Source organism: Drosophila persimilis, unplaced genomic scaffold (assembly GCF_003286085.1).
Source record: "Drosophila persimilis strain 14011-0111.01,24,50 unplaced genomic scaffold, DperRS2 tig00000766-arrow-arrow-pilon, whole genome shotgun sequence".
Lineage (NCBI taxonomy): Eukaryota > Metazoa > Arthropoda > Insecta > Diptera > Drosophilidae > Drosophila > Drosophila persimilis.
In genome coordinates this window covers 280263-298493 of record NW_020825350.1, presented here as the reverse complement: position 1 = coordinate 298493, position 18231 = coordinate 280263, and the positions used below count along the sequence as shown (strand labels likewise).

Below are 18231 nucleotides of genomic sequence, written 5' to 3'. Positions count from 1 at the left end.
CCCAGCCCAGCCCCTGTGCTTTTGGGACGGGGTGTTAGCTTTTCTCTTTTTTTGGGGGGTGGGGGGAGGGGGCGTGAAAGGCGGGCGGCATATTTTTTGATTAAGCAACCGCTACTGCAAAAAAACAGGCGCGAGGGCGAGGGAGAGCCTATGATGCAAGCAGACCCACAGCGAGAGAGAGAGAGAGAGAGAGAGAGAGAGAGCTTACAGCGTTCGAGAGAGTGCAGCTGATGGGAGAGAGAGAGAGAGCATTGCTGTTGCAGCGCTGCTACTGCCATGTGCACTTGATGCCAGTTAGAAGCCCCATTCGACATCGTCGTCGGCCAAGAGCAGCGCTGCTGCTGCACCAACATCAACAGCAGCAGCGTTAGAGCAGCAGCAGCAAAAACAAGAACAACACTAACAACAACAACAACAACAAATGGCAGTAAGGAAAACCCACAAAGACGTTGTGCAGCGACTGACTTCGTTTTCGATTTCTGTTTATTTTGCTTTTGCTTTTGCTTCTTCTGCTGCTGCTGCTGCTGCTCTTGTTGCTGCTGCTGCTGCTGCTGCTGCTGCTGGTATCTCTCTCTCTTTGAGTCTCTCCGTGGTCTCTCTCTCTCCCTGCGTGTGTGTGTGTGTGTGTGTGTGGTGCTGCTTTGACAATTTTGCTTTGCGGCTGTTTTGGTGGCTGCCAGTTGCACATTTCCGTTATATCCGCCAGACCGCCGTGCAAGAAGCAGCCGCCAGCCACAGCAGCAGCACCGAGCACCGAGCACCGAGCAGCAGCAGCAGCAGCAGCAGCGAGCGAGCGAGCGCGACTAGAACTTGCCATAAATGAAAAGTGAACAACACTGCGTATGAGTAACGTTCGAACAAAAGCCCACGACAATTGTTAAAAACCAAAAAAAAAAAAATAAATCAAAACAGAAAAAAGCTAAAAAAAAGCAAAAAAAAAAACCAAATTATACCAAAGAGAGGGGCCGACAGACGGGGGAGGGAGCACAAGTGCAGCGCCGTCTGCTGTCCGCTGTCCGCTATCCGCTGCCAACGCTGCCAACGTGCCTCTGCCTGGGCTTTGTTTTGGCTCCAGCCTCGGCTCCAACTTCAGTTCGAATTGTGGCTCGGAGGCGCAGCCCCCGCGCGGCACTGTAACGCAAAAAAGATACAAAATTGGCCAAATACGGAACAACAAATACGGAGAGTACACGCGGCATGCATTTTTTTCCAGTGTTCTTAAAAGAGAGTGTGCGTGAAGAGATTCAGATCCAGATTCATGTTCAGATCGAGTAAAGTAAAGTGCCAGTGAAGAACCGAAGAAGCGAAGAACGGCAGTGCATCCCACAATCGCCACAATCGCCACAATCGCGCGCAACCCAAAAGCACAGGCCCCAAGGAGCAGCTCCCCAACGACGTCACGCCAGACTCCAGCTGCAGCGATGCCTGGCCCGGCACTGTGGTCCGGTGAGTACCCCAAGCGCTCTCAGCGATCTCTCTCGCTCAGAGAGAGGAAGAGACGAAGAGAGGGAGAGAGGGAGAGTACGCTCTCGAGATCGCTCTCTGTGGCACAGCCAAACTGCAAGTTGCATACTCGTACGAGTACGATATTTCCGCATGCCATCTCTCTCTGGCTCTGGCTCTGGCTCTCGCTCTGCTCTGCGATCAGAATCCCAGCCCCCCCTCCCGCCTTCCCACCACCGAAACGTACAACTTTCACTTTGGCACCAAGCAACATAGAGAGAGAGAGAGACAGCGAGAGAGGGAGAGTGGGAGAGGTAGAGACAAGCTTTGAGCAAAAGGCTTCCTGGCATTACAACTTACAGCAAAGCAAAAACATTTTGCGGGGCAACCCCAAAGCCAACCCTCTGCTGCGGCTCTGCGACGGTGACGGTGACGGCGACGTCTTGATTGCTGCTACTGCGACTCTTGTTGTTGTTGTTGCTCATTATAAAGTCGTAAGCCATTTACGTTATGCATTGCGTATGTGTGTGTGTGTGTGTGTGTGTGTGTGTGTGAAGCAAAATGTCAGTGAGCAATAAGGAAATGAAATGTGCGCCAAACAATTATTGCTGTATGTTACTGTTGTTGTTGTTGTTGTTGTTGCTGCTGCTGCTAACAGCATTTGCAATGTGATTTGAAATCGAAAGTGCTTGCGGACAATGGTCAACGAACGAATTGAAAGCAACAAAATCGAATCCGCAACATTACAAGACCGCAAGAAAGGGCCGAAGCTTCTGATACACTCACAGAACCATCGACTCTGGAGTACGACTTTGAGGTGCCTGAAGTACATTTCACTGATCCCTGCCTCTCGACAGATCATTCCCATAGCAGGTAGGACAGTATGTGCATACATATTGTATGTTCCAGTGCAATGCCGATGATGGGAGGTAGTCTAGTTTTCTGTAATGTTTCGTCTTCTATAACTTTGAGTTTTGTGAGGGTACAACCCACTAGGGTCCCCGGACCGGGATCGGGACCGGGGCAGGGGCCGCGGTAGAGCTGGCAAAGAGTGCCAATTTCTTTTGTCGTATTCGACCATTCCATGGCATTGGGGATTGTCTCCACTGTCCACTGTCCACTGTCCACTGACCGCTCGCTCCACTTGCTCTGCTCTGCTCTGCTCGGCTCGACTCGGCTCGGCTCTGCGTTGCGCAATCGCCTTGCCATTGCCCATTGTTAAATTATTGTTGCAATTGCTGCTCTAATTCCAATTAACTTTTACCTCTGCATGCCACCCACACACCCATCCTGCCTCAGGGACTGTCTTTGCGGCGTGATCATAGAACTTTCGATCTGAACTCCCTTTTGGGGTAGCACAGAGTGGGTGAGAGAGGGAGAGGGAGAGAGTGTGCAGAGTGGGAGAGTAGGAAGCAACAATCTATAGTGCTGCTGCTGCTGCTAGTGTTGCAGCACTCTCCCTCTCGCCAAAGCTCTCCTCCTCCCCCAAACGGCATCCTCTCCTTCTTCCTAGCCCCCTCTCGTCATCCAATGCGAGTGCAATGGCAGCTTGTGGCACAGTTTTGACACAAGGCTGTTGGAGGGGGGGGCGGCAAGGGGGGATGGATGGATGCAGGGGCAAAATGGGTGGGGAAAAGAAGCTTTTTAGGGGGCAGAAAGAAGCTTTCAGCGAGTGCGCTTCCTCCTTGCCCCCCTCTTGCTTCCCCTACTCTGTCTTAGCCGGTCAACGTCCACACAGCACGAACACAGACAAGGAAACATATGCATATGGCCATGCAACATGCATACATATGTATGTACATATGCGAGTATGTATGTATGTTGCTCTGCTCAAATTCTAATTTGAATGCAATACTTACATATGTGTGTGTGTGTATGTGGTGCACCAAGAGGGGGGGGGGGTTGCAGTGGGGAGGGAGTGCGGAGAGAAGTCTTCTCGGTGATAGAATTTCTCTGTTCTATGCTGGCACATTTCGCCCGTTGCCATTCCAATGAACTCCAGCGGATAGGTGCGGGGGAGGGAGGCAGGCTGGTGGCAGGCAGGCGGGCAGGCAAACAAACATGCAACTGTTAGAGCCCCAAGCGGGCGGGAGAGAAAGAGAGAGCTGCTGCCTGCCTGCCCGAAAGCATAACTATGACGTCGACGTCGTTCGGTTCGGCTAAGTATGTTCGTATGCTCTCGTGCCTAGGCCTCTGCTTCTGCCTCTGCCTCTGCCTCTGCCTATTCCTCTGTGCTTGTGTGTTGGTGTTGACGTGCGCTTGCTTTTGTTGTATTTGCTGTGTGCTTTTTTCCTTTTTTTTACTTTTTGTCTATTGGTTTTCATTTTCGTTTGCAGTCAGCGCCGCTGCTCTGCTCGGTGCCGCCAGCTGCGCTGCCGCTGGTCTATGGCTATGTCTATGTCTATGTCTATGTCTATGGCTCTGCTCCACTCTGGCACTGCTCTGCCGAGCTTCTAATGTCTGGCCTGCGCGCCGATCGCTGGCAGCGACTTCGGTAGAAATAGTTTTGATGGAGCTTGGGGAGTACCGCCGGCGATGGGCAGACAGAGAGAGACAAAGAAAGGGAGATAGAGTGAGTGAGTGAGTGGGCCAGGGGGAGTGAGAGTGAGAGAGGGCGAGGGCGAGGGAGAGAGTGTGGGGAGGGGAGTGAGTGTGGCGGCAACGTCTACGCCTGCGCTGGCATAGCTTGGCGCTGTTTCTGTTGCTGCTGTTGCTGCTGTTGCTGTTGCTGTGGCTGGCAGCAGCAACGACGGCAACGCCGACGACGACGACGACGACCGCGACAGTGGCAGTGGCAGCGCTTTTGTGGCTGCTGCTTTCTTTCGCTCGCTTACTCCTTTCATTTCACTTTATTTCGTTCGCATGCACGCACGTTGGCCGCGGAGAGCAACATCCCAGAGCAACACTAACAACAACAACAACAACAACAACAAAAACAGCAGCCCAGCAACAGCCCAGCAACGGCTGCCGCTGTCGTCGTTGTCGTCGTCGTCGTCGCCACACGGAAGAGATTGCAAGCTTCGACTCCGAGCTTCGACTCTGACTCTGACTCCGAATCCGAATCCGACTTCGACTCCAAACTCAAATCCGAATTCAAATCCGACTCCGGGTCGGACTTGGACGGGTTCCGTTCCGTGTTTAAGTTTTAGTTTCGATTCGATTCGATTTGGCGCCTCAACGGATTGCGTTGCCCGGTCCCAGCAGCGGTAACGGTTCTCGGCTAACGGACACATGTGTATTCCGATCTGATCTCTTCAAAAGTTACGGCTACGGTTACGGCTACGGTTACGGTTACGGTATCGAGATCCCCGGAACAAGAACGTTTTTTGTTTCTGTTGCAAATGCATAAATGGATATAGTACATACAGATATATTTTTTTTTGTTGGATATTGTAACTGAAGTTTGAAATTGAAATTGAAACTGAAACTGAATTCGAATTCGAAATCGAAAGCAAAATCGAGAGTTTTATGCGTACTCGTATGTAAAGTATATAGAGGCAAGAGTTGAGCCAAGAGTGGTATGTCCCATTAGTCTGACCCTCGACCCGACCCGACCCCGAATATATCCCTACCCCGTCCCCCGCATACACACACATACACACACACAAACACGCGCGCGCGCACGGACACAGAGACAGACACACACACACACACTCACATATCCCATACCCCATATCCAGTCTCATTTCTCAAGGACAAAACGGAAGTGCCCGGCGATCCAGTCCAATTTAAACGGTTCTGTTCCGATCCATTCCAATCCCATTCGATCCATTCTGTTCCGTTCTGTTCCACATCTATCGATATCGACATCAACATCGACATCGACATTGATATCGTTTGTTTGTTTTTTTTTTGAGTGGTTTCTGTTTCTCATTGGCAATGGACGCAGACGAAGAAACGGGATAGGACCCAGACCCCAAGCATATCCTATAATCACTTTTTTTATCTGTGTGTTGTTTTTGATTCAACAATAATCGAAGAGCCACGAGAGGGCAGAGGGCAGAGTGCAGTAAAAACCAATCAAAATAATCGGAAACAAAAATAGCAAAGAAAAACATTTACCTGCTACTGTGATTCCAAAAAAGATATCGGACTAGGAATAAAGTACTGCGGATAACACATCCACTGGAAGCCCTGGAAGGATGAGCAGCCGGAAGCAGCCGGGAAGCCAGCATGGCCAGAGCAATCGCAACGGTTAACCTGCATCTGCCCACCTAGGATCTAGGATCTAGGATCTACCCACAAGACACCACCAAATGAGCGCCACCAACCAGCCGCTGATCCTCGAGCCGCAGGCCAGTGGGCCGACACCAACTGTTGCTGCTGCTGCTTCCGCCGACGTTGCAACAGAGGACTGTGGCACACCAGCAGCATCAGCAGCAGCAGCAGCAGAGACGGCGGTTAGGGCAGCCGCAGCTGCAGATGCCCTCGACTCGTGCCTCTGCGTGGCTGGGAGTGGTAGTGGAAGTGGGAGCGGCGAGGTCCGGCTAAATGGTCACGAGGATCCGAGGAACCTGGTCAACGGCAGCCGACATGCCGGACACAATCACAGCAACAGCAACAGCAACAACAACCACAGCAGCAACAGCAACAAAAGCAACAACCACAACAGCGGCAGCGGCGATGACCACAACAACGATGGAAGCAGCGACAACAACGACATCGATGACCCCTCCGTCAAGGATGTGCTTCTGGACAACAACAAGCTAATCATCATCAAGACGCCGTTGACCAAGACGTTGCTGAAGAAGTGCACCATCAGCAGCAGCAGCAACAGCAACGGCACACTGCCCCATGCCACACTCAATAACAGCAACAGCAACAGCAAAAACAATAATAACAACAACGGCAGCGGCACCAACACCAGCACCAACACCAACACCAACACCAACACCAACAGTGGCCGCAGCAACAGCAACAGCGGCAGTAACAGCAACAATAACAGCGCTGTTAGCGGCGCCGTCGACTTGGCAGACGCCTGCGATGATTCCGGTTTGCAAGGCGGAAATAGCAATGAACAAGAAGCGTTTCCGAACGATCACCATCACCACCATTACCACCACCACCATCATCACTACCATCATCATGGCGAGGGCGGCGACAAGGGCAGCGATAATGCCGCAGCCTCCGGTTCGGGTTCTGGTTCTGGCTCGGGCTCGGGCTCGGGCTCGGGCTCTGCATCTCCGGCGGAGCTGTCGATGGTCAAAACCGAGCAGCAGCAGCCGGAGAATGACTCTACGACAGCAACATCTATTTCACCAACAGCAGCAGCAACAACATCGGCAATAGCAACAACAACAACAGCAGCAGCAGCAGCAACAACTCCAACAGCAGCCACACCATCCGCAGTGACACCAACAACTTCTCCATCTTTGGCCCTGAATGCGTGCCATCCGAGCAAGTGCAACAAGTGCAATTCCCACAATAACAACAGCAACAGCAACAACAATAATAATACAATAAGCAGCAACAACAACAACAACAATAATAATAATAATAATAGCAGCAGCAACAGCATCAATAATAATAATAACAATAATAGCAACAACAACAACAACAATATTCATTACAACAATTACAATAACTATTATAAGAAAAAGTCTCGTATGCCGCCCATTTGCCGTTAGTATTGTTTTACCATATATTGTACAATATTCTTTCTTCGCATCATCCCACACCCGTAATCATAAAGCGTATGGTGATCTGATCCCTCTTGAACCGCCCAACCACCCAGCCACTCAGCCGCCCAACCAACCACCCCCTCACTCGCCCACCCCCACCCCCACAGCCCACACCCTCAAGCACAGCCTCTCATCTAATTCCCTCTACCCTCTACCACAAAATTCTAGTCAAACAAATCAAACAGAACAAAATAAGAAAACAAACACGAAAATTGATCAAAATTTCAAAATCCAAAAGTGAAAAAAAACGTGAACAAATTGGCAACCACAACCACCCCCCGCACCACCACCACCACCACCACAACCACCACCCTGTAGGAAATGCATGTGGCCTGGACCCTGCCCTGCCCCAAGGCAGCGGCCAGCGGCAGTCTAGATGCTTCCTGAACCTGCAGTCACAATAATACCAAAAACAAAAACAAAAACAGAAACAGAAACAAAAACAAAACAAAAAACAAGAAACCAAAACACACACACAACAAGCAACAAGCAAAAAATCAAAAGCAAAAGCAAAAGCAGCAGCAACACACAAATGCAAAAGAAAAGAAACACCAACAAGAAAACAAAACCAATCGGCAAAGAAGAGAATTTTTTGTTTTTATCCAAATTTGAGAAATTGGCAAAGACAAGAACAAACCAAATTACAATGACATCCATAGGTAATTTTGTGACTACAATATATCCCAAAACCAAAAGAATACCACTAACCGTAGACATACCACACGCCAGACCCCCAATCCCCCCCCCCTACTACTAAGAGTTTCAGAGATGGAAGTGGAGCAAGAGAGCCGCTGGGGAGTCTGATAATTGTAATTAAATTGAAATCTCATTGGACTCTCCCTCAGCCCGCCGTCCCAGTTCCATCTATGGAATATCGACTAAATATACTATCTAACAACTAAGCAAAGCAAATATTTATTAAATACTTATTGTCTGCCATATATACATACACATACAATACTCGTGTATGCAATAAGTAGGAGTACTCCAATTGAATGCATATCGAAAGTTCACGAACTACTTGATACTCGTGCGTTTTGAATAGGGACATTCCCCCCACCCCCTGGAACATTATTATCTCATCATTTCTCTCGTACTCGGAATACTCCGATAGGGGGCACAATTTCCCATAAAGAAACGGATTTATGGTAGCCATTGTGGGTTTATTCGTGTCGTTCTTAACTTTCTTTTTACCAATGCACTTGAAACTTTTGTGATGTGATCCCAGAGACCAGAACAGAACTTTGTACCATACATATGTACACTGTCTGTCTGCCTGCCTGCCTTATAGGAATGCAGTTTCTGTTGATCTGTGGATCTTCAGCTGGAACAGGTACACAACAAAGATTGTACGGGGGAATATCCATATCTACATACATACATATATCTATTTTCCATATGCATGTCTCCAAATACACACAGATACAGATACAGATACAGATACAGATACAGATACATATAGCATGTATATGTGGGCTCCACGCGCCTACACTGACGAAAGATATACATAGAGAGGCACGCATGGTTTTATTGTTTAGAATAATCTTGCGCTTGATAATGAAAATAGGTCAAATTTTAAAAATACACACACAAACGACATTGTAGTCGTTCCCCAGTCGTCGGTCGTCGGTCGTCATCGACTGAGCCGACGCGTTCGGGCAGACAGACAGACAGAGAGAGAGAGAGAGAGAGAGCCGAGTGCCGAGTGCCGAGTGCCGATCGCCGTTCGTGTGTGGGGGGCATTTGGAGCCGAAGTTCTGAGTGTGCGTGAAGAAATCGCCATTAGATAGATACACGCGCAATGCGCACACATTCACGCACCCGTACGGGAGACGGGAGGCGGGAGGCGGGACGGGAGAGAGATGGAAATGTCGTTGCTGGGCCAACGCACCAGTGACCGACCAAAGCGACTGGAGAGAGTGCGTCGGAGAGTGTGAGACTGGGAGGGAGAGAATTTCTGTGCAAGTGCCACACCAACTCCGACTCCTAATCCAGCTCCAGATCGAACTCCAGACCGTTGTATTGTAATCTCTGGATCGCTGCGATCTCTGATATCAGACGAAGAGGCTCGACCCCTTGGGTGGGAACTGGCCCAGACCGATCAAGTGCCGATCTCTCAAGTTGATTTGCGCGGCGAATCGGAGTCGGCGAATCTTGTCCTAACCAGTTCTGCACTTGGAAGCTCGCGCTTTGTCCGATCCGTCACCTGTTCGAGCCCCAACCATCATCATCTGTTCTTTTTTTGTTTTTTGTTTTGGATCTGTATCTGTGCGCTCTGTGGAAGGGAAGTAAATGCAAATTTTTGTTATTTGTTTATATTCCATCAACATCGCACAGAAACCACAAAGTAGAAACTTCCGCAACAAATAAAAATGCGAACTTATGCATATGCATGTGATCTGCATGAAAGATTGATATGGATGTGGATATGGTTTCGAGAGGCTTCGCCCTCTTTGGGCGCCTTAGGATCAGGGATCAGGGAAAATATCATACAATTAAAGGAATTTCTGCGAGTAGCTGGGGATATTGTTACACTTGTTTCAATTTCTACCTGTAATATTATAGAATGTCCGTTCCTGGTTTTAACTTGGAGAGAACTCCTCACAATCGTTACTTTTGGCTCGGGTCCACAGCTAGAAACAGGACGAAGAAAAGAGCCAGAAATATACGAGTATGTTTTAAATCCGATATGGAATCTCATCATTTGGGTATATCTTCGCTCGAGGCGAATGATCGCTGTTCGTGCCATTATGTCCGTTCACTTATGCGTCATTTGTGCAGCGCACTTTTGAGAGAGATCATTGAATAATATCAATATCAGATATAACAAAGTAACCTCCTTTACGACGTGGAGTTTGTTCTTGTAATTTTGTTCGAATCGGGATAGTTTTCTGTTTAATAAAATGATTTAGGATTTAATTTAAGCATTAATTACATGTATATTTCCCATCTTATTTAGGAACTTTTAAGATCAATAATTAACCAGTAACACGGTCACATCGTTGAATTAGAGTAGTTGTTGGAGAGATCTGATCTCATAGTTTCACATGGGATTTTCCTAAAGTTATTCCATGGAGTATTCTTATCGTTAATTTATAAATGTTCATATTTTTGGGTCCCTCGGATGTTGAAAACTTTTTAGACTTAGATTAAGGAAAGGTCTAACCAAACAAAGGATAACAAAATGCATTTAAGATGTTCGAATTGGATAGCCAAGAGGTTGTAAGCTCCATGTAGTTTGTTTCGTGGGAAGTAATAGAAGCCATTCACTTATGGTAACTTTTTGTACATCGAATCGACGTCATTCGCGTCCTGCCCGAATGTGCCTTGTTTGAGAAAGAAAGCGGCAAGACCTCAAAGGCATATTACATAAAAAGAGATGGGATTGGAGGATGCGTTTTCTACGTTTTGATATATAATATAGAATTGATTTAAACACAACCTTGGAGTAAAGTTATATACATTCCTGTATGTACATAAATGCATATGATTATATGCAATATCGGTCCAATCGGGTCCGGGCCTCCAGTGGAATCTCCCCCTAGCCTAAGCCTAAGTGTAAGCCTAAGTCTGGTGCTCCAGAGGCCAGAGTCCTGACCCTGAACCGATCTCAGCTTGAGTCCCCAACTAATTTCGTGTCTTTTCTTCCCATTTCCGCCCTCCTTTCCCCGGCCGCCATCGAACACCGAACAGGAATTATGACACTGAGCCGTGGCCCGTACAGCGAGCTCGATAAAATGAGCCTTTTTCAAGACCTCAAACTCAAACGCCGGAAAATCGATTCGAGATGCAGCAGTGACGGAGAGTCCATTGCGGACACATCGACCTCGTCGCCGGACCTCCTGGCGCCGATGTCCCCGAAGCTCTGCGACAGCGGCTCAGCCGGCGCGCTTCCCCTAGCCCTGCCGCTGCCACTGCCGCTGCCACTGAGCCTTCCGCTGCCCATGGCCCTGCCCCTGCCCCTGCCACTCACGACGTCGGCCTCGGCCGCGTCGGTGGCGGTGTCCGTGTCCCTGGCAGCGGCGTCAGCGTCAGCGGGAGCGGGAGCGGGAACGGGATCTGGAGGCGGAGGCGGAACAACAGCGGCATCGGCAGCTCACTCCGTGTCCACGTCCATATCGGCGGTAGCTTCCTCCTCCACATCATCGCTGTCGTCGTCGACGTCCTCCTCCTCCGCCACATCTTCGTCATCCTCGCTGTCCGCCTCCTGCCCCAGCAGCAGCACCATCACCATCACATCCAAGGCCGGCCAGGCAGCCGGCTCCGGAGCAAGTATCAAAAAGGAGCACTCAGAGATTCACTCCTCCAGCAGCGCGGTGACGACGGCGGCCGCCTCCTCGGCGATGTCACCGCCGCCTACGGAGCACCATGCGCGATCCAGCAGCCCGCCCTCGTCGGAAGCGGGGGGCACTGCAGGAGCACCCAGCGGAGGATCAGCCAACGGAGGGGGCGCTGGGACGCGGGCCCCCCCAACGCCGCCTCATAACAACGGGGGCGGGGCATCCAGTTCGAGCAATGGCGGTGGCAGCAGTCGTGCCTCGCCCGACTCCCTGGAGGAGAAGCCCTCGACGACAACGGGACAGCGGCCCCACACCGGACCCACCAACGGTGTCCTCTCGTCCTCCACCTCCACCTGCTCCTCCGGCACCGCCACCGCCTCCGCCTCCTCAGCTAGCAGCAAGCAGAGCCCGGGCGAGGTCAATCTGAGCGTGATCCGATCCGTCAAGGAGGAGCGCCTGCTCACCGTCTCCACCAAGATGCTCGCCTTCCATCAGCAGCGGGAGCGCGAGAGGGAGCAGGAGAGCAAGGCGGCAGCGACAGCAGCGGCAGCGGCGGCTGCGGCGGCAGCGGCCGGGCATGTGACGGTGCTGGTCACCCCGTCGCGAATCAAGTCAGAGCCACCGCCACCTGGATCCCCCTCCTCCACCTCCACCTCCACCTCCAACACACAACGAGAGCGGGAGCGGGAGAGGGAGAGGGAACGAGACAGGGATCGAGACAGAGACAGAGAACGGGAGCGAGAGCGGGATAGAGACCGGGATCGGGATCGGGATCGCGAATCCTCCTCGTCCATCAGCTCCTCCCAGCAGCATTTGAGCCGGGCCAGTCCGCCCCTGGGCGTGGGTCAGCTCTCCCACGGACCGCTGAGCGGCAGCGGGCACGGGCTGTCCACGGCCATCGTCCAGACGCACCACCTGCACCAGCAACTGACACAGCCGCTGACCCTGCGGAAGAACAGCCCGCCAATGGAGCTGCAGCTGGGCCAGAGTCCGCAGCACCTGCTCAGCCAGTCCATGCAGCACCTCACCCAGCAGCAACAGCTCCACCTGCATCACCTACTCGGCCAGCAACAGCAGCAGCAGCAATCGCCCCACCAGCAGCAGCAGCAGCAGCACTCGCCCCACTCCCTGGTGCGGGTGAAGAAGGAGCCGAATGCGGGAACACACACGGGAACACAGCGGCACCTCTCGCCGCACCATCAGCAGCAGTCGCCGCACATGCAGCACCACCAGCAGCAGCAGCAGCAACAGCAGCACCACCAGCAGCAGCAGCAGAGAGAGCCGCCACCGCAGGCGCTGGCACTGATGCATTCGTCGCTCTCCCTGCGCCACCCCAACCGGGACGCGGCTATCCTCTTCCGGGTGAAGAGCGAGGTGCACCAGCAGGTGGCGGTGGGCCTGCCCCATCTAATGCAGTCCGCGGGCGGAGCAGCAGCGGCCGCGGCGGTGGCCGCCCAAAGGATGGTCTGCTTCAGCAACGCGCGAATCAATGGCGTTAAGCCGGAGGTGATTGGCGGCCCCCTGGGAAACCTGCGTCCCGTTGGTGGTGGCGTGGGCGGAGTGGGAGGCAATGGCGGCTCGGTACAGTGCCCGTCGCCGCACCCCTCGTCGTCGTCCTCCTCGTCGCAGCTGTCCCCCCAGACGCCCTCGCAGACGCCGCCGCGCGGCACGCCTACCGTCATCATGGGTGAGAGCTGTGGCGTCCGGACCATGGTCTGGGGCTACGAGCCCCCGCCGCCCTCATCTGGCCAAGGACCTCCCCACTCCCATCCGCATCCACATCCGCAGCAACAGCAGCTGCAGCAGCCACAGTCGCCCCACCAGCAACAGCAGCAGCAGCAGCAACAACAGCAGCAACAGCAGCAGCAGCAGCATCAACAGCAGCAGCAGCAGCAGGGCGGCGTGGTCAGTCAGGTGCAGCACTGCCTCCAGGCGGCACTGCCGTCGCCCTCCGCAGGTTCCATCACACCCTCCCACTCGTCCGGCGGCGGTGGATCGGGTAGCGGATCTTTGACACCGTCGGGGTCGTCGAGCGCGGGGCCGCAGAACAACGAAGAGGCGGCCCAGCTGCTCCTCTCCCTCGGACAGAGCCGCATTCAGGACATGCGGTCGCGCCCCCATCCTTTCCGCACCCCTCACGCCCTCAATATGGAGCGGCTGTGGGCGGGCGACTACTCGCAGCTGCCGCCCGGTCAGCTCCAGGCGCTGAACCTCAGCGCCCAGCAGCAGTGGGGCAGCTCCAACTCGTCCGGCGTGGGCGGAGTGGGTGCGGGCGGAGCCGGCGGCCGAGGCGGGGGCCTCGACGCGCCGCACGAGCCCACGGACGAGGACGAACAGCCTCTGGTTTGCATGATCTGCGAGGACAAGGCAACTGGCCTGCACTACGGCATCATCACCTGCGAGGGGTAAGTTTTTGCCCACGCCTTGGAGATGGCAGCAGCACCCACACCAGAGACTAATCCTCCCCCCATCGCCCCCACCCTCCCCATACTTTTCATCCACAGCTGCAAGGGCTTCTTCAAGCGCACGGTGCAGAACCGACGCGTCTACACCTGCGTGGCGGACGGCACCTGCGAAATAACCAAAGCACAGCGCAACCGTTGTCAGTATTGTCGATTTAAGAAATGCATTGAGCAGGGCATGGTGCTGCAGGGTGAGTACTATCCGCTTCCATCCGATCTTCCCCACTCAGGAGTGAACCTTGAGAGATATTCAATATTCAGACCATATCCCCAAAACTTGTGTAATGCCGAACAACATGGCACTTGATGTTGACCTCCGAACAGTTTTGCGTAGAAACAGACGTCGAAAGGACCCGCAAGCAGTCCGGACTTTATCTTATTATTATCCCAGTAACTGCCACTCGCATGTGGATGGATTTTATAGTATGTGTAGGCTTATCCTGTGTATGGAGGGGGCACTCTTGCTGCCCCCAAATGTTGAGAAGTCCTTCTATAGATTGCAGGACATGCCCTTGGGAATGGCTCCGGTGTGTTCTGCTCCAGTTCACAGAATCTACAGGTTTCTAGCCCTACCTGTTTCAAATTGTGGAGATACAAATTTCCTAATTCAAGCCTGTTCTCCTTGCCAGCCTTTGGCTTGAGCTTCTCTTTTCCCTCCCATTTCCCGATAATTTCCGATAGCCACAGAACCTGATTCTGTGTAAAAATGTGCCATAAGCGAACGGACACGTTCATTTGTCGATCGATTCGGGACTTGTGTCTTAGGTAATATCTTACTATATCTTAATCTCTGGTCCGAGTCCACTTGTGCCGCACAATCGATGTTGGTGTCAAATATTATCCAACGCAGATAAATACTTAGATCTGTGGATTGGTCAGTAGCAGAAAGAAGAATTATAGTACCCTATTCCCTAGGACATCCTGAAGGGAACTCTTCCCATCTGTCAGGAACACTGGCCCTACTCCTTGCGCCTTCCTGTTTTCGCCTGTCTTTTGCTAATCTTTGTCTACTCTCTTCTCTGCGGCAGCCGTTCGGGAGGACCGCATGCCAGGCGGACGCAACAGCGGCGCCGTCTACAACCTGTACAAGGTCAAGTACAAGAAGCACAAGAAGACGAATCAGAAGCAGCAGCAGCAGCAGGCCGCCCAGCAGCAACAGCAGCAACAGCAACAGCAGCAGCAGCACCAGCAGCAGCAGCAGATGCACTCGCCCATCCACCATCACCACCAGCACCAGCAACACCAGCAGCATCAGCAGCACCACCAGCAGCACCACCACAACCAGCATCAGCAGCAATTGCAGGCCCAGCTCTCGCCCCACCACCTGCTCTCGCCGCAGCAGCAGCAACTGGCAGCCGCCGTGGCAGCCGCGGCCCAGCATCAGCACCAGCAACAGCAGCAGCAGCAACAGCAACAGCAACAACAGCAGCAGCAGCAACAGTCAAAGCTGATGGGCGGCGGCGTGGACATGAAGCCCATGTTCCTGGGGCCCGTGCTTAAGTCGGAACTGCTTCAAGCGCAGCCGATGCACAGCCCGGCCCAGCAGCAGCAGCAGCAACAGCAGCAATCGTCACCGCATCTGTCCCTTAGCTCGCCCCTGCAGCAGGGGCAGCAGCAGCAGCAAGGACAGGGACAGGGACAGCAGCACCACAACCACCATCCACATCCCGCTGGGGGCGGTGCAGCCGCACAGCCATCGCTGCCGCCGCACCTGATGAACGGCACCATACTGAAGACGGCCCTGACCAATCCCAGCGAGATAGTGCACCTGCGCCATCGGCTGGACTCGGCGGTGAGCTCGTCCAAGGACAGACAAATCTCGTACGAGCACGCGTTGGCCATGATCCAGACACTGATCGACTGCGACGCCATGGAGGACATCGCCACGCTGCCGCACTTCAGCGAGTTCCTCGAGGACAAATCGGAGATCAGCGAGAAGCTGTGCAACATCGGCGACTCGATCGTGCACAAGCTGGTATCGTGGACGAAGAAGCTGCCCTTCTACCTGGAGATCCCCGTGGAGATCCACACCAAGCTGCTGACCGACAAGTGGCACGAGATCCTTATCCTCACCACTGCCGCCTACCAAGCGCTGCACGGCAAGCGCTCCAGCCAATCCGGAGCGGGATCAGCGGCCACGGGAGCATCAGTCGGAGCCGGAGCCGGAGTCGGCAATGCCAACAACCATGGAAGTCGTCATGGCTCACCCGCCTCCACGCCGACGCCCACGCAGACCTCAATGTCGATGTCCTCGCCCGCCCAGCCCCTGCATAAGGACGATCCGGAATTCGTGAGCGAGGTCAACTCCCATTTGAGCACCCTGCAGACCTGCCTGACCACGCTGATGGGCCAGCCCATCGCCATGGAGCAGCTGAAGCTGGACGTCGGCCACATGGTGGACAAGATGACCCAGATCACGATCATGTTCCGGCGCATCAAGCTCAAGATGGAGGAGTACGTCTGCCTCAAGGTCTACATTCTCCTGAACAAAGGTACGTGAGCACGTCTTATCCCCCATCCCAAAAGGGTGTTCTCATGCCGTCTCCTCTTGTCCTTGTCCTCCTCAGCAGAAGTGGAACTGGAAAGCATTCAGGAGCGGTATATCCAGGTGCTTCGCTCCTACCTTCAGAACTCGTCGCCCCAGAACCCCCAGGCGAGGCTGAGCGAGCTGCTCTCGCACATACCAGAGGTAGGTCTAACTCCAGAGCTCCAACTCTCTTGATCCCGCTCGATCTCGATGACAAGCATCCACTAATCCTTCCTCCCCGATCTCCCATCTCTTCCCAATCTGTGTCCCCTGTAGATCCAGGCTGCTGCCAGCCTGTTGCTCGAGAGCAAAATGTTCTATGTGCCCTTCGTGCTCAACTCGGCGAGCATAAGGTAGCAGATGCTTGAGCACGGCCTGCTGCCCACCACCAACCACCTTCCAGCACCAGCCCCAGCACCATCTCCGACTTCACGCGGACCACCTGCTGCACTTACGGAGGCGGTGCAGGAGCGGCAGCAGCAGCAGCAGCAACAGCAGGAGCAGGAGCAGTCAGCAGGAGCAGCGGCAGTGCGGCGCAGGAGCCGGACGACCCAGCAGGCTCAGCTGCGGGACCTGCCCAAGATTAAAATCGAAATCGGGATCCCCAGGGAGCAGCAGCAGCAGCAGCAGCCGCAGTTGCAGCCGCAGTTGCAGGGCAGGCCAACATCCACCCCCACGTCAACGTCAACGTCAACGTCCACGTCCATATTGAAGACTTCGCTGCTGAGTGGGGCGGCGGCCACTTTGGCCACCCTCACGGCAGCTGCCGAGCAGATTGCACGATCATCGACCACAGCCAACGACACTGCCATGGACTACTCCCACAGCAACAACAGCAGCAGCAGCGGCAGCGGCAGCTACCACAGCGGCAACAGTTTAGAAGAGAGCAAAAGACTTGAGCATAAACAACTGCAACAACAACCACAGCAGCAACAACAGCAGCAACAGCAACAACAACATCAATATACATCAATTCTACAAACGGCCTTAATGTCACATCGCCCCATGCCAGCCGCAACATCCTCGGAAATAGCACCAGCAACTGCCACGGCGGTAGCCACGGCATTGACCAAGACCAAGACGATGCCCACGTCACCGACACCTGCCCACGTGCTGAAGACGGCGGTGACATTGGCCAATCTAAGTGAGATTGCCACTGCACGCCAGCAGAAGCAGCAATTGCTGGCGTTGCAACAGCAACAGAAACTGCCCAGAAGGATAATCAATTTTACAAGCAACACTGCCACAAAAGGATTGGGAATGGGATTGGGAGCGGTAACAGGAACGGGAACGGGCATGGCGACGTCAGTAACCAAACAATTGCCATCTGCAACAGCTACAGCCACAGCAACATCAACAGCAACAGCCACGTTGAGCGACAAGCTGGGTCACAGTCAGAGTCACGGTCAGAGCCAAAGTCAGATGGCAAATGGTAAGCAGAAACAATCGTGAGCTTTGCGGTCCATAACATTGTCCAATACCGTTGCCAGATCGAACATCGGCGCGGCTGCTCAACGGCCACTGTAGCAGCCGCACCCGCACCCGCACAGGAACAACTAGTGACGTAGCAACGGGTGGACTATCAGTAGCTATCCACACTGCCGACATGCACACACAGACCGATGATGAGCTGCCACTTTTGGACAGTGCCATGCCCCAGATAGCTCCTACAGCAACTGCAACTGCAACACCATCATCATCATCATCATCATCATCACCATCAACAACAACATCAGCATCGACTTCATTATCATCTCGCGCAGCAATGCAGCAACAACAATGGACTGCCGTGTCGACGACGCCAGCAACAGGAATGATGATGACGACGACGACACAAC

General features: G+C 53.3%; 1 protein-coding gene across 2 annotated transcripts; it reads left to right on the top strand.

Annotated features, from left to right (window-relative positions):
• Window positions 1-1421: 1421 nt before the first annotated feature.
• Window positions 1422-16750, top strand: LOC6600441 (hormone receptor 4). Of its 2 annotated transcripts, none has more exons than XM_026992608.1 (6): window positions 1422-1446; window positions 10818-13809; window positions 13909-14057; window positions 14895-16358; window positions 16434-16555; window positions 16670-16750. In XM_026992608.1, the coding sequence occupies exons 1-6, from the start codon at window positions 1422-1424 to the stop codon at window positions 16748-16750; spliced, it is 4833 nt and encodes a 1610-aa protein (XP_026848409.1). The 2 variants fall into 2 exon arrangements, with proteins under 2 accessions (XP_026848409.1, XP_026848408.1); XM_026992607.1 differs by lacking the exon at window positions 1422-1446 and adding an exon at window positions 7501-7783 and having other exon boundaries at window positions 16437-16555.
• Window positions 16751-18231: the final 1481 nt, after the last annotated feature.